General features: G+C 42.3%; 1 protein-coding gene across 3 annotated transcripts in view; it reads left to right on the top strand.

The window, feature by feature from the left end:
- The window catches only part of tbc1d1 (TBC1 (tre-2/USP6, BUB2, cdc16) domain family, member 1), a 47,767-nt gene extending 31,442 nt beyond the window's left edge, over nucleotides 1-16,325 (top strand). For all 3 annotated transcript variants that reach the window (XM_041964348.1, XM_041964339.1, XM_041964355.1), the window contains 9 exons: nucleotides 1,196-1,396; nucleotides 5,476-5,637; nucleotides 7,402-7,560; nucleotides 9,435-9,535; nucleotides 9,720-9,863; nucleotides 10,678-10,837; nucleotides 12,052-12,221; nucleotides 14,412-14,588; nucleotides 14,666-16,325. In XM_041964348.1, the coding sequence (XP_041820282.1) occupies nucleotides 1,196-1,396; nucleotides 5,476-5,637; nucleotides 7,402-7,560; nucleotides 9,435-9,535; nucleotides 9,720-9,863; nucleotides 10,678-10,837; nucleotides 12,052-12,221; nucleotides 14,412-14,588; nucleotides 14,666-14,947 (1,556 nt within the window). In that variant the 3' untranslated portion in view covers nucleotides 14,948-16,325. The remainder of the gene's footprint in view (nucleotides 1-1,195; nucleotides 1,397-5,475; nucleotides 5,638-7,401; nucleotides 7,561-9,434; nucleotides 9,536-9,719; nucleotides 9,864-10,677; nucleotides 10,838-12,051; nucleotides 12,222-14,411; nucleotides 14,589-14,665) is intronic.
- The last annotated feature ends 776 nt before the right edge of the window (nucleotides 16,326-17,101 follow it).

Here is a 17,101-nt window from a genome sequence, read left to right as displayed (position 1 = left end):
ACAAAGGCATACGTAAACGCTAACCTCATCTGGCACAAAGAACCCTATTGTCATCATGTGTGCGTATGTGCATGTATGTAATGTGTTGTACAGTACGTACTGTAGGTTTTTCTGGAACCTTTATTTAACCAGGCAAGTCATTAAGAAGAAATTCGTATTTATAATGGCAGCCTGGCGTAAGGCAGAGCATCTTGAGGGAAGGGTGCAAGTCGAAAGTCAAAAGTTAAAAAAACAACAGCACACATTCCAACATTTCCAGAGCACCCACTACTTAGATACAATCACAGCAAGCATTGCATTTGACAACAAGCATGACATATTATAGTGTATCTGTTGCAGGACTGAAAGGGTGACTTATCTCACATATTTCTAAGTTTCCTCAGAAGACCCTTTGGAAAGATAAGTATCAAATTCACATACCAAAGGCAAGCTAAGGTATGTGTGTGTTTGTGTGTGTGTTTGTGTGTAAGGCTAAGGCGCGAGGGAAGGCATTAGGTCAATCAGGGTTCTCACAAGGATAGGAGTACAAGATTGTGTGCGTTCATGCGTGTGTGGGTATGCGCGCGTGTGTGTGTGTATGTTCCGACGAACTGAAAGAGAAGCAAAGTGCTATCTGGATGGTTGCTGTGTCCTTCCTCTATACAACACAGGGTATTTTGAGGTTTAGGATCCACCCTGTACTTTGGGGTGGAGTCACACAAACACATTTTTTTTACTGTGTGTGCGTTGACTGTGTCAAATAGATCTATGTTTAGGATTTTTTAAATTATTCTTACTCAAGAGTGTCCGAGCAATTGGTAAATTGAATTCACTTGCCTATTTTGACTGTGGGTCAATTGGCAAAAAAAAAAAAAACAACATCAGTTAAAACATTTTTCAGATCCTCTGTGTGTGGAAAAGGAGAATACTCAAAATGGTTGAATAACTATTTTTTTCCTTTATGCATTTTTACAATTTATATCAAATATTTCGTAAGATAATTAATTTTCTTTTCTCCTATCAAGCTCTGTTGTTTCTGTCAACCTGTTTATAGTTATTGTAATTAAAATATATTATTTATGTTAGTATATGTTAATAAAGCTTTTTATCTCTGTTGTTATCTCTTTGCTGTATTCTCTTATTTGGTGCTGCAATAGACACCTAATGTAATGTGTTATCTGATCTCATTTTAATATAATATAATTTAATCTTTCAGAGCGGGGGGATCCCTGTCTAGAGGGGGTTCGAGTGTGCGTGGGCCAGGTGGGAGTTGGAGCAAGTGGTGATTCGTCCATCAGGGTGGTGCCTGAGGAGAGGACGAAAAGGAGCAAAGAGGAGCTAAGGGAGCTCTGGAGGAAGGCCATCCTGCAGCAGATCCTGCTGCAGAGGATGGAGAGGGAGAACCAGAAGCTACAGGGTGAGTTGGATGGATGATAAAACACTCACAAACACACACATACATACAAGGAGCCTTTATTCACGTGTTCATAAACAAAAGCTCTTTGTGGACATATACTCACACACGTTAAACACAAAAATCAAAATAAGCTTTACTACAATGAGCATTATAATCTCTCTTAATCTTAGAATTAGCATTAACACTAACATTGAAGTGCAAAATGTTGCAGTGAAAGTGACCTATCCCAAATTGCATGCAGCAGCCAGTGTGTCCTGTCAGAGTGAACTAAGACTTGAATGTCTGCCAGGTTCCTGAAGACAGGAACCACAGCTACTGTAAAGACCTAACATAGTCACTTCAAATATTCTTGTACTTGGAAATTCAGTGTTTTTGCCACTATGTCATAAATGACAAAGAAAAGCAACAACCACAACAAATCCTTACTTTTAAGAAGCTGCAACCGGCAAATGTTTTTGACATTTTTGCTTGAAAAATGACAAAAACAATTATTTTGTTAGCAAAATAGTTGGCCATTATTTTTTTTTCGATCGCCAAATGGATTCATTGACTAGTTGTTGTAGAGCTAATACCCGCTTGTCCAGCCAAATTCTCATTAATCGCTCACCTTGTGCTCCTCTTTGCCTGCCTGTGGCACAGTAGCTTTTAGTGTTGATAGGCTATTACTCGTGACCTGTAACCAATTAAATAGCCAGACTATAGAGTGGTGACATACAAGAGAAGATATGTTCTCAAATGTTGGAAATATTCTATTTGGTGTAGTGGCGTCATCAATGTCATCAACACCCACCCACCCCCACCCCCACCCTGCCTCGCTCGCTGTGAATTCTCAAGACAGTGACCTGCTCTATTCACACATGGGCTCAATTGGACATTACGTGGACTTTGTACTGGGGAGCTGGAAGGGTAAGGTCTGTTCAATGTCCGGTCCAACTGATATGGACGTTATGGACATTTGCATTCTCACATACAGCTCCTCTGGGTAATGTCTAGGTAAGGTCAGGGTTGCAGTGCATGTGTGAGTGAGAGGCAGCTGCATTAGAGCCAAAGTAGTGCATTATGAATTAATCTAGAGACAACGTGCAGGCTTCCCCCCTTCCTCCCCATCGACCAATAAATTAGTCAAAGAGTAGGTGCAATTATAGGCAACCAAGATTTTCTTTGGTAGACAACAGCCCTTTTGACTGCTATCATCGAAGTAATTGAATCACAATGTATTTTGTTGCTGCCTGGTCCTTCAAAGTTTGGTTAGTTGTGTGTGTGTTAGTTGTGTGTCTGCATGTCAACTATAACAGCAACCAGCATTGTTTCATTAAGCAGCATTGGCATCACTCACATGGTGATGATGAATTGGTTTCTCCAGTATTTCTTTAATCCATCTCTGGCAACATAGCTTTCCAGATGTGCACACACACACACACACACACACACACACACACGCACCCACCCACCCACACACACACACTCAGGTTAGGTTATCAAGTGCACACCTGTTTTTAGTTCACAAATGAACAGGTTATATAATACATACTTTTGTGTGTGTGTGTGTGTATGTGTGCCTGTGCCTGTGCCTACTTGTTGGTAGGCATATCTAAGGGCGTGCCAAATGCACCGCCTCTTCCCTGACCCAGTTGGCACGTATCAACACACACCTACCTGTCCACCACACCTAACTACCTGTGCCGTATACAAATGATTAATTCACCCACACGCAACACTTTATTCATCACACAGATAGGAATGATTGCCTATATAACAGAGTATCAATGGAGAGAATTTGGGTCAATATTGATGTAAGAAAAACAAGTCTGGACAGTGACCTCATTCTGTTCAGCCTCACTCACACACTCACACCCTCAAACACACACACACTCAAGCACACACACACAGACACTTGCACTCATGCCATGCACACCAACATACACACCGAGAGCATGTGGCGGCTTTCTTGGCCATCTATAGTTTTATTGTGTTTTATTCCTCCCGCAGGGTACGCTCCACCTTTCTGTCCGTTATTTGTCTGGGTGGAGCTCGACTCTCTGTCCTCCATTCTTTCAGTTTATCTCTCTCCTTGCTGCCTGGTTTATGGGTCAACTGTGAAAGAGTGCGTGTGTGCTCTTCCATCGCTGTGTGTGTGTGTCTTTGTCAGCTCCAGGGTGGGGTATCCTATCTTGTTGTGTGTTATCATGGGTGGAGTGTTCCGGTGACAGAAAGGGAGAGAAATGGGAGGCGAGGAGAGGTTAGAGAGTGGAGGGACTGAGCTGCGCTAGCTGGGCTGCAGCCAATGAGCGAGTCCTGATGGACTAGACTCTGCCTGCTCCAGACAGCTGATAAGACAGACAGCAGAGCCACGGCCTCTCCAACAGCATCTATTCTTACTCTGGGTGTGTCAGCTACTGCTCTGTCCAAGTTTTCTTCCTCTATTATCCAGAATACGCATTCCAGGTCACTCCCGCTACTTTTCTGTCTTTGATTGCTGAGGCCATGAAATACAATGCCTCATAAAAAGTATTCAGACCTCTTGAGATGTTGTCAGTTTATCTCGTGCCAAGTGTATTTTTAAATGTGTTTCTTCTGGATTCTAGTGTTAGTTCTATGCATAGTGCTCTCATTTTGCAAGGCACTGAATTTGCGTATTCTCAAATTGTTCATTAAAGCTATGGTGTTATTATAATTGCCCCAGTTTACTTTTGCTGGTGCAAAGACACTCCGCTTAATCTCCCCCTGTTGGCTGCACACCTAATTCCCCCTCCGTTTCCCGGAAGGTGTCAGTTCAGGTTGGAGCGGGAAGCGGCCTGCTGTCTCTTTCCTGTCCCAGAGTGATGATGTCACTCTCCCCAACTCTGCCAAGCTGCAGCTGGTCACTGGGTGGACACCACACATAAGCGGAAAGGGTGGGAAAGTCCACAAGGGGAAGGAGGGAGAAAAGGGAGAGGGAGAGTGTAGTTGACAGACGAGACAAATGTAGGATTGAATGAGAAGAAAGAGTTGAGTGTTGGCGGAAAAAGAGAAGAAGGGCTATGGGTTAAGAGATTAGGGGAGGGAGGGAGGAAGGGTGTTGTCAGAAAGAGAGGAACAGATGAGGGGCGCTGGGTGTGCCCTCACCTTCTTTGATCACTGGTGTCAACATGTTGCAACGGAATTCACAGTTTTTGTCTTTCTGTTTAGTTCGCATGCTGTCTTAAGTCCAGGGCTTCCAGGTTTGCAGGTTTCCCTGAATGTACTTGACAACACAAATAAAATGTCTTCTTATATCTTGGAGTGGGAATGTTTAACAATGATAATAATAAGTTCCCCTGTCCAAAGTGTCTCTCTGATACGAGTTTAAACCTCATTGTTTAGCTGCCTGACTGCAACTTTACTGTTTTAGTTAACTGTCACCGCCATTATCACATCGTTTCACCCCCAGCAGACCGCTGTTTTCAGTGAAATAGCTCTAAAAACCCACTGCACACAACCTGATCAGTGCCGAACAGCAGACAAGCATGGTTAGAGACTAGCTGGTGAACATAATGGAGCATTTAGCAGCTGAATAGCCAGATATTTCCCTTAGGAGATGCTAGAGACCAAAAACAGAACTAAAAGAGAGTGAATATTGGACTAACTTTCGCCAGGTGGCTAGGAACACAACTCGTAAAGAATGATAGTGTTGCTTCATAACTGCCTAATATGTTTATATTTCATGAACTGTATGAATTTCTTCTTCTGACCTCAGTTAAGGCAAATCATTTTAGGCTGCAGTCACATTTCCTCCTCTGCATGGTTTCGGTCGTTATGCTAGCTTGCTGTGTGTGATCATATTTAAGGTGCATGAGAGTAGCAGCTGATGTGAAGCTCATTCTCAGTGTGATACAGAACCAAAAGGACAACAAAAAAGGCACAAGCTTTGGTGCTTTGTGAAGAGAGCAGCGCCCTGAGAAGGTGGGCATGAATAGCTTTCAGGAACAACCGGCAGACAACGATTGTACCTCAGGTTCACCAAGTCAAGGACCTACACACACGCACAGATGCACACTACAGGATTACTGTAACTGTTCTGTCATCATTGACGTGTTTTGTCTGTGTGTTTACGTTTCTAGCCTCAGAGAGTGACCTGCAGAACAAGCGCCTGAAGCTGGACTATGAGGAAATCACTCCGTGTCTGAAGGATGTCACTCTGGTCTGGGAGAAAATGCTAGGAACTCCTGGGCGGGCAAAAGTCAAATTTGACACAGAGACCATACATGCTGCTGTTGCACAAGGTACATATTGGACTCCTCAAATACATATATCAGTGCTTCTTAGAAATGTTTGTTCTTTTTCAAAATCACAGGGTATTAGCAAATATTGACTAAAGCTTATGTATGTATAACGCTCCAAAACTGAAAATATGTATTGTAACTTTTGTCCTTATCATCAGCTTGGGCCCTTTTCCCAAATACAGCAGAATAAAAGAGCATAAATTCCATGAAGTGATTTTAATTCACCCTTTGTGCACACAGTAAACAGTCTGTGTATTTTCCTTGACAACTTCATCCCCCTGTTTTTGCTCTCATTGTCAAGGCTTTCTGTTCTGTCCATTTTCTAGTATCAGCATGTACTGCACCAGCGACAGGAAGGTTATCTCCTCTGCCCTCTGACTCAAGCATAACATAACAAGCACAATCCAAAGTACAAACACACACAGAAAGGCTGCTAACTAATGAACAGCAGTGGTAGAAGTTGATAAAATAGCCTCAAGAGCTAGATAATGACACAAGATGATGACATTCAAACAGTGCCCACACCATTTGGTAGGAGGTCATGATTAAAGGTGCAAAATCACATGTTTAAACATCCTCCCCCTGTGATCTTTACATGCTGAGAGTGTGACGGCTGTTCTCAGGCTCTTTATTTTACAAAGACCTTATGTTGATTAAATTAGTCTTACAAATTAGCCATTAGCCTTACATGTATGGCCTATTTTACATTGCCTCTTCTGAGGTCAGATGGAAGGAAATAGCTAGCCTGATTCCACCAACCAGCACCTCTGAATCTCACTAACATTATATTTTGTTTTCTTAATCCATACAAACACCCAAGTATTACAATAACAACTTGTAGTTCTAGTTGTTCCGCTGTAACCCTTTGCAGAACTTCAGATGGTGTCGAGATTTAGATATGCTAGTAGACGACTTTGGACAAAGCCAACCTAGCTGTTTCGCCCTGTTTTCAGGCTTTGCAGTAAGGTAAGCTTAACTGGCTGCAGGCTTACAGTATATCTATCTTACAGACATGAAAATGGCATCAATGTCCTCATCTAACCTTCTGCCAGAAAGCATCTCCCAAAGTGTTGAAATGTAGCTTTAAAGCCCCAACTGTTCATTCAGCCAGCAGACAGGCTGTACATGGCAGCTTCCAGGTGCGGATGTGCATAACAGAGTGTGAGCAGGGCGTTCCTGATTTACTGAAAGAATTTAAATATAATTGGCTCTATTAAAAACGCAACACTTTTCTAACCCCACTATTTATAATCTAAGAAGTCAACAAAGTCTGTCTTTCGGTGATGCTTCGGTGAGTCCATGGGATTAAAGTTATGATGGAATTAAGGAAAATGTTTGTGATAAACATTCTAAATGCAAGTTTTACTTACTTAGCTACGAATAATCTCTGTGCTCAAGGGAAAACACTGCACCCTCTCACCATGTGGAAACATTTTCTGTGGGCTAACACACTCTGACAGTTTCTATCTGTCACTCAGTCAAACTAATTACTTGGCTGACATGAAGGTATTTTAACAGTCAAGTGAAGCTCGTCTGAGTAGCTTCAGCCCACAGTAATTCACCGCATTTTCAAGTCTTGGCATCAGATATCCTTCTGATTTGCATACTACACAAGCATGATTTGCATACTACTCATAGAAATCTGTTTTTCACAAGGTCTGAACCTGAACAGCTATCAGTTACAGCAGTTAAAATGCCACACTACCTTTGCAATACCCCACCCAACTCAACCCCACCCTCTTTCATCTCTGTCATCTCCGACAGGTGTTCCACGGCAGCATCGGGGGGAGATCTGGAAGTTTCTCTCTGAACAGTATCTGCTCAGACAGACGGTCCCCTCCCGACCCCCCACCAACCACACTCCATACAAAGAGCTGCTGAAACAGCTCACCTCGCAGCAACACGCCATCCTCATAGATCTGGGTACTCGCACACACACACACATACACACACACAGACACACACACACACACACATATTCATATTTTTAGATGCTTAATAGTGAAGCTATATAGAAAGAATCCTGAGACATGAATGAACCCACAGTGTATTGTGCAAAAACAGACTGCTTTTCCCCTCTTGTGTGCGCGTGCATGCGTATGTATGTGTGTGTACTTTTACAGCTATCTTTGTGAGAACAAACTTCATCTTTAGACCTTGGGAGTGAGGACATTTTTGGACAGTGAGGACAGACCTTTCAAGGACTGTTGAGGATTAAGAATTGGTTTTAAGGGTTAGGTTGGAATTAGGTTTAGGTTGGGGTTAGGTGTTTGGTTGTACTGGTTAGGGTAAGGGGCTAGGGAATGCATGTATGTTTGTAAATGTTTCCGTGTATGTGAGCGAATTCTACATAGTTAATAGATAATTGTAGATCTTATTGTTCCTACTAGTTTTCCATCATTCTTTGACAGGAATGATCATGAAAAGGGTCTTGAATTTTATTTTGTGTTGTATTGAAAAGGTTGAAAAAAGGTCAAATCCAATGTGGTGAACACTGCAGAAACCCTTTACATTACAATGCCTCAAACCTCATTTTAACGCTTTCACCCTCAATTTTTCACAACACCTCCTGCCCAAAAACCCACACATACACACACATACGCACATATGCACACACACATACAGTATCTACACCCCACCCATATAACACCCTCACACATGCATACACACATCCACCCACACATCTATCCCTGTAGCACTGCACCTCCTCCGTCTTTGCTATTGACCCTGTGCCTTTCATCTGACTATCATGTTATTTACTCTGCATCAGAGGGGGTGGGGACGGAGGTAACAGCATACACAGTGACAGTTGGTGGCATGGCCCAGTCTGAAGGTGTTATGTCCTAAGATAAAAACACATTGTTTATGACATTGAAGCAGCAAAGAAGATGCTTGGCAACTCGAGGCCATCTACTTCATGTAAACACGTGAAAGGGCAGAGTTCAAGTGGCTTAACGCAAGTTAGGCAAGAGGATGAAAGTTTAGAAGTTCGGGTTGTGAAGCGCAGCACTCCCATACCTTACATTCAGCAGACCAGACACATACACAGTCTTCCCTTCAAGCAGGGGAGGGAATCGTGGCATTATGTTCACAAACATAAAGCCCCCACAGCACATTCCACACACACACACTCACACCGCCTTCATTGTCTTCTCCAAAGCTCCAGTGTTACATACTGTAAGTCAAGAAGTTTCAAAACACACACACACACACACACCTGCCAATTACTAGCCTGTCCATGTTAAGAATGGTCTTTTACAGATCCTAGGTCATTATGTTGTCATGTATGAAAGGTACACGTCCCATCTGCCATTACAGGATAAGATTTTGAACTAGAGTCTTTGCTTAAAGCTGCATTCATACACATATATATATATGTGTGTGTGTGTGCGTGTGCGTGTGTGTGTGTGCGCGTGCGCGTGTGCGTGTGTGTGCGTTTTTGACAAACGTGTTTGTAAGCATGACAACTTGAAATGGGTTGGCACATGCCCATGCCCCTTTTTTAAACATCAACAGCAAAGTGTGCAGTCTAGCATCCCTGCGGCAGAGTTTAGCAGAGTTTATGCTTTGTTCAAACACGTGGTACACACCCAGAGGCTTTGGTATCTTATGGATCATTCACTTGGATTCCTTCCAGGAGTATGTCAAACAAAATCAAGACAATCATCTAAAACTGTGACTGTGTTGTTAGCTGTAAATCAGGTTGATCTCAGTCTGGCAGAGTATTTTATAGTAAATATAAACAGTGCAGATGTTTTGCAATATAGATCATCTCTTGCTCTTTTCTTGTGTCCCAGGTCGCACTTTTCCCACCCATCCGTATTTCCAAGCTCAGCTGGGGGCAGGACAGCTCTCTCTGTATAATTTACTGAAAGCCTACTCACTGCTGGACCCTGAGGTATCATTCAATTCTTGTTTTTGTATTATTTCTGGATTTCTTCCTCTTTCACTTTCTTTTTGGGATGTCTCTCTTCTCCTCACTCAGTGGATAAATGGACTTGTCAACTGTCTTGTAGGCTTAAGCCCCCCTCCCCCCTTCCTTTTCTGTGCAGGCATCAAGTTTGTTATTGTTGTTATTGTAGGTGGGCTACTGTCAGGGCCTGTCCTTCATTGCTGGAGTGCTGCTGTTACACATGGGGGAAGAGGACGCCTTCAACATGCTCAAATTTCTAATGTATGACGTGGGGCTCCGCAAACAGTACAGGCCTGACATGATTATCCTGCAGGTAAAACACACACAAGTCTCATTGTCCCACATTTATGTCACACACATTTACAGAATTTGGCACTGCCCCCCACACACCTTAATCTAGATTTCTCCCCGTTACTCACACACTTGCTTTGATTACGTCGAAGACAAGACCGCAGTCTCTATTTCATCATCTATTTATACGTCCATTCATCAATCAGTCCATTCAGCTTACATTATATGATGAAATTTGATGCATTCCAAATTACTCCTGTCTGTTGTCAGAATTACAGGCTGACAAAGTGGCACCATTGGTCTGGTTGAGACATGGTCACTGATGAGGGGAATTTAGCTGGATTTGTATTGAATGCAAGTGGTTAACAAGAGTCCCACCATAGATGCCAGTGGTGTAGGTATTGAATTATAATTCAGTGTCAGATTTCACCCTTTGATAGAACTATTGCAGCATTAGACCGATGAACTGTACAACTGCAAAAAAGGAGAGTATTTCTGGGCAGTCGTCGTGTTTACATTCTTTTACCAGCTGTGACGGACATTGATGGTCGCTGCGAGCAGACACTGAAAAAGAGCAAATAATTGAGCCTTTCTTAAACTTTCTTGATGTTGCCTTTCATGTCCACCGGCAATCAGAAACTCGTAGAAGAAGATCAGAAGCTGTGGTTTCTGTTTGGCATCTCAGTAGCATGTCATGCTACGGCAGTGTGCATAGGATCCAAAGCTATGCTCTGACCCCTTAATCCACAACAAAGCCAACTTCACCACCACGTATAGAACCACACACTCTCAGTCAGACCAACATGAACAAATCTCTGGTGTGTTTTTCATGTCAGATTCAGATGTACCAGTTGTCGCGGCTGCTCCACGACTACCACAGGGATCTTTACAGCCACCTCGAGCAGCAGGAGATCGGGCCCAGCTTATATGCCACCCCTTGGTTTCTCACCGCCTTCGCCTCACACTTCCCCCTCGGTTTTGTGGCCAGAGTCTTCGGTAAGCTTTGAGAGTGTGCGTATGTATCTGCACTCATAAACCAAGGGGTTGTTTTACTTGGTCACCTCACTGTTTCTTCTTCCTGCGAAAAAGCACAGGCGTTTTGATGTAGAAAGGAAGCAAAATAGCGGGGGCTTCCATAGAGATGTTTAGATGTTTAGTCTCTATGGTTAACTCTTCAAATTAAATCTTGCACCCGGAGCGATAGAAGGGGTGAGGAAAGTGGAGGAGCAGGATGGAAATAAGGTAAGTATGATTGAAGGGCTCGGCAAAACAAGGAAATAGGAGGTTGTAAAGCAAAGTACATACAAGGAAACTAATACGTTTGGCAGTGGGACAAAAGAGATGGGAGTGCCATTGTACATTGTTAAAGTAGAAACTGATGTTTAATGATGATAATCAAACATTTCTTCCAAATTACACACCAGTTTCTTTGGAATAATGTCGCATGATAGTGAGCCATGTACAAACAGACGCATTTGAGATAAAGCATTCTTTTGTCAGTTCCAGAATGTTGTTTTCCTTCAGAGTGACCATTTATCATTTATGTAAATATCATCACACCCACAGCCCCTTGTATAAGTCTTTTTCTCCATGTCTTCACTTTTATCTCCCTCATTCCTTCCTTACCGTTGTTTTCATGCCTAATTTGTCAGTCGCTGAACTAGACTCACTGGCTCCTCGTGCTCATCTGAGCATAACACTGTTAGTGTGTGTGTGTGTGTGTGTGTGTGTGTGTGTGTGTGTGTGTGAGTGTGAGAGAGAGTTAGAGAGAGAGGGCATCATCACAGCACTGTGAAGTCTTTGATATCATACAGCATATGAGGCTCCACACCTCCACTCCCATTCTTTAATCTGATGTATGATCTCATGCAATACTGCCAAACCCTGACCCCACCCTAATGCATTCAAAGCACGAACGCAAACGCACACACCTACTCCGCCTCTCCATGTTCACCCTGGCCTATATTTATGTTTGCTTAAACCTTTTTATTGACGTCAAAGCATTTATCATGTTAAAAACCCTTTAAGTCACCGATCAACACAGTAAGCTGCATTATAAAGCGCCTGTCATTATTAATTTTATGTTATATAATTGTAAAGAACAAAACAAAAACTGCCACGTCAGGGCTTTTTCCAACCACCTGTCTCATTGTTCTCTTTACTTCTCCTTCTTCTTCTGTAACCTTTGCCTCCACTTTGTCCTCTGTCAGATATGTTGTTCCTGCAAGGGTCAGAGGTCATCTTTAAGGTGGCCTTGAGCCTGCTGGGGAGCCACAAGCCGCTGATCCTGCAGCATGAGAGCCTGGAGTCCATAGTGGACTTCATCAAAACCACGCTGCCCAATCTGGGCCTGGTGCAGATGGAGAAAACCATCAACCAGGTTAGAATAACAAACATTCAGTAATGTGTAACTGCCCCATTAATCAGTGGACTACCTAACTGCATTACAATAGAAAGAGATTCCTTTAATGGACCTGCTCTTAGGCAAATTTAGGATTATAGTAAAGTGTTTCAATCACATTTTATCCTATTTATTCTCTACATATATATATATTCTATCAAAGCAAAAACATTTTAATCTAGTCCTGTTGAACGATATGTCTTGCATCAATCTTACGTTTTTCTTATGGTCAACAGTAGTAGTGAACTTCCATAAAGTTATAGGACTCGCAGATGAACAAACGAATGGGCAATATTGAAGCTGCACAGACTGAAATATCCATATCCTGACTTTTAGTCTCTTGTGTAAGTTTTCCTGCAGCAGGTGATCAACCCAGAATAAGCTGCAGTTCCCATGTTCATCTTAACAAAGGAACATGTGGCTTAATAATGCATAACACTGTGTGTGTGTGTGTGTGTGTGTGTGTGTGTGTGTGTGTGTGTGTGTGTTGCAGAACAGTGGAGGTTTGTGGCACAGAGTAATAAAATATTACTTTTATTAGGTTTACTATTATTAGGTTTCAATCATTGTTGTTTTTTGTGTTTTTACACAATAAAACAAATATTGCCGGAATTGTCATTTATCACCTTTGGGAGGTTGAATGGATTTGATAGCCTGTCTGATCTCGTACAGCACATAATGTCTTGCCATTGAATGGACTCAAGAAACTATTTAACTTCCCTCAGGTCACTAAACAGATAATGTAAAACGTGATTTTTGCAGCTCATGGCAGCGTTAAAGAGACAATATAATTTGTTTTATGACGAAACAGGAAAATGGAGAATGATCTGCTTGAGCGACAGATGCGATCAGTGTGAACCACACCCTCTCCTCATGACAGCTGATGGGTGGAGTGTCAGTGAAGTCATTTCAACTTTGACCTCATTCGTCAGTAATTGTGGTGGAAAAACAGGAAAACTATTGTATGTCAATAACATCAGGCTCATGTGCTGAATTGTTCCAATAGCCAAACATACCAGAGTCCTGATTGGAGAAGTTTTAGCAATCAGTCTCATGTACACTAATGTCAAGACAGAAAATTTGCTATTAGCATGTAGAGGAATGTAAGTTGTCAGTTGTCTTGAGATGAGATGAGCCGACATGTGTTTGATGCGTCAGACAAATAGACAGAGATATTATCAAGGTACTCTATAGTTTAGAAAGCATGCATTTACCTTAGAATTTGCATGAGATAACAAAAGGTGAGTCATGCCCAAGCTTGCCGGTACTTTCCCTCAAGCGCCACTTATCCACATCAGTTTGTCAATATGTGAAATGTGGTGTGACTCACAGTTTCACAAAAAAAAAAAAAAGTTTACAGGGTGTGTACTTACAGGATGTTTATTTTCTGTCATGCAGTAATATAGAATTTGTAGGCACAAAACAATTGGCTAAATCTGTGCAATCAACACTTTCCAGCTTCATGCGACCTTTTGTTCACAGTTTGGTTGTCATTCTTATCACTATTGATGACATTGCAGTGACCACGTCAGGCTGCAGTCAGACGACTTTACACGTTTTTTAATCAAGCCCCCAGGTTAGTCAGACGCATTTGGAAAACAAATGCTGATATTAACAACTTATTCTTGCACCTGTCTGATGTAAACACCTTGGCCTTCTGCACTTGCTGCACTTGTGCAATGAGGAGTCATAGCAGACATTTCTGGGACACTCATGTTGGCTTATATTTTCAGATAAAGTGATTGAAATAATCTTGCTAAACCAATTTCTTTGGTTAATTTCTTTATTTTTAAACCATAAAAAGAAATTGAAAAAAGAAGTTTTTAAGTCAATGAATAAAAGTGCTTTTCAGAGTCCACAAGGACAGATACAAAGCACTCTGAGTCCTGAGTGTGATGTATATACACCGACACATTTCAGCTGGAAGCCAAAAGCCCTGACAGAGACTTTCAGTAGAAGCCGTTAGCTGAGATCTTAGCAGTTATTGTGGTGAGTGCCATGTTATCATAAGGGACAACAATAATGGTCAAACTAGGAAAAAAAAGCCTTTAAATGTCAATTTTTCACAAGAAATAAGGTTCCATTGTTCCAATCCGCCACCCAAAGTGGATGGATGTCAGGATTTTTAAAATTTTGCTGCACATGGTGAACAGTTTCTCTGTGCATTAGGTTTGTGAGATGGACGTGTCCAAGCAGCTCCAGGCCTATGAGGTGGAGTACCACGTCCTGCAGGATGAGCTGCTGGACACGCCCCCAACCCTCAACCAACAACAGCGAGCTGCACAGCTGGAGAGGACCAATCAGAGCCTCCGACAGCAGAACCTCGACCTGCTGGAGGAGCTGCAGGTACACACACACACACAAACACAAGTTATCTTCCTTTTCGCTTTTTTTTGTTTCAACCATCACTCTGTCCCACCAAGGTGTCACATGCTCGCGTCTGCAGCCTGGAGAACCGGGTGGAGGCTTTGACCCAGTCAGAGGGCCGACTGAGGGAGCAGGTTTCTGCACTGGAGGAGGAGAAGAAGCAGCTAGCGAGCACCGTCACACGCCTCCAGGACCTCCTCACAAGCCTCGGCATACAAACCACCCCTGACGGGCCCACACTCCCCCCACCCTCTGAAAGACACACAGTCACAGCAAAGGTGGAGGAGCTGGCAAGCAGGACTGTGGACTCCCTTTTCCACCCTTTGGCTCTCCCATAGGGTTCATAACCACACCTAATAATTTTTGAAATGGTGAGGTCGACCCGAGGAGGGGCCGGTTATGGAATGCCCATGAGGAGAAGGTGGAGTGAGATGTCAAGACGCCTCCCGACCTCGACCTTCATCCTCCTCCCACGTCATGAATGTTTTAATAAAAAGAGGAAATACAGAAAACAGAGAGGAGAATGGAAATCTAACAAAAATGGGGATGACGTCAAAAGAGAGAGCGGAAAAAAATGAAAGAAAGAATGGCAGCCTTGAGTATTATCCCAAAATGCATCAAGTGTCCTTTTCCTGTCTCTAACAAATATAGACCAACATGTGATTTGACCAACAATCCCCAAAGATAGCACTGTCCCACTGGGCCTCTACTGTAAAAACAAAAGTTACATTTGCACCTGTGCTTGTATGTTTGTGTCTCTGTGTTTGTTTGTGAGTGTCGTAACTCACGGTTTTTATGCTCCCGCAAGAGGGTTTGTGTGGATGTGTCGGATGCAACAAGGCTTAAATAGCCAAAGAATGTCCTTATTATGTAGAACAAGCTCGAACAAAGAACGTGTTTTTGATCCTTCTTTCACATAACAAGTGAGTGATACAAAGATGAAACGTTTCCAAAGCAAAAAATAAGTGCAACAAGTGAAAGTGAGATGAAGGGACGGGTGAAGAAATAAACTTCATGACTAAGTGTTTTTTTGTTTGTTTGTCTGTTATAAAAGTATGAGTATCACATAAGCTAATTGTTGTTAGATCTTGGATGGTGGTGCTCATATTCAGAGGTCAGAGGTGAACTATTTTTGGTTTCTCCTCCATATTTCTAGTCTTCCACAGTTCTCCTTTCTCAACCCTGTATGTTCCAAACTTCATTTAGTTACAGCAGTTTACAGGAAGGGGAACACAATAAATCCAGTCCATTTCACATCCTGTTTTTTCACCTTTGAATACGCATCAATGCGTTGGTGTAGAAAGGGAAAGAGATGCAGTTTCAGCAGAAAACTCTTTACACAGTAGCGGTGCCTTTCTGTTGACGGGAAGTACAAACTTTTATAGATCAGTTACTTTAAATGACTGAAAAACACAGTTATGTCTGAAGCTTCAAACAGGAAACCTCTGCTGTTGAGACAATCTGTCAGCTATGAGTCATTTACTGTATTCAACACACTGAATTCCTTCAGCCCGAGCCACAGCTCGCTGTGTAATGTCTGAAAATGTTTCGGTGGGTCTGTGTGCTTGTGCACTTCACTGATGGCAACCAACCTGTTGATTTACACTGTATAGATATTTTACTCCAGACTGTCCTTGCACATGTGTTTTGTTTTAATTGATTATTGTTATTATTGTTATTCCGTACTTAACAAATACATTTCATATCCTGTCAGCGCATCTTTCTCCTTGTGTGTGTTTGCCTGCATACTGTATGAGCTCACGGGTGTCAGTGAAGGTTGCACCACCTCCTGTCTAAACATGCCAGTCACCTTGAATACTGCATCCCTGATATTAGGTTTCAAGCATATGGAAATATGCTGTACACAGTATTTAGGACACAGACACGCTTTTCTTTCCAGGAACTTGAACTGAGGTAAAAGGAAAAGCTTGTTGGGGCGAGTTGCGGCACTGTTAGTGTGCATGTTTGTGTGTGTACACAACAGAAAAAGCTACAGCCGAGCCACAACCAGAGAAATCACAAAGCATACACAATAAAACGGAGATTTATAGACAAATTTTTTTTGTTTCAGATAATGAAAAATCAGCTCAGTTCTGTGGGTTACAAACTTCAGACACATTAAAATGATGCTTATCATTTTCTGTGTACATGCACTCTCCTCTGCGCCACAGTTTGTTTTGTCCAGGTGACTGTGTCTTTTTGTTTTGTTGAAGAATGCATTTTGTCAAAGTAACAGGAGTATAAGATTTCACAAGAGCTCCCAGCCAGACCTTTTTCTCCTCACATTCCTAAACCTGTTTGAGGTCTTCTGAGTGAACCCTTTAATCAACCAGCTGGTCAGGTTGGAGCAGCCGATTTAGGATGTTTTGTGTTTGCACAAAATGACTATGATGAAGGCCATTACAGGTATTTTGTGTGTGTGGCTACAGGAAATAAATGTAGTACCTTGAATTACATTGCAACAGTTTATACAGTTTACAGCGCTCATAAAT

This window comes from Chelmon rostratus, chromosome 3 (assembly GCF_017976325.1).
Source record: "Chelmon rostratus isolate fCheRos1 chromosome 3, fCheRos1.pri, whole genome shotgun sequence".
NCBI classification, from domain to species: domain Eukaryota; kingdom Metazoa; phylum Chordata; class Actinopteri; order Chaetodontiformes; family Chaetodontidae; genus Chelmon; species Chelmon rostratus.
The sequence above is the reverse complement of the archived record's forward strand: the minus strand, read 5'-3'. Positions and strand labels throughout refer to the sequence as shown.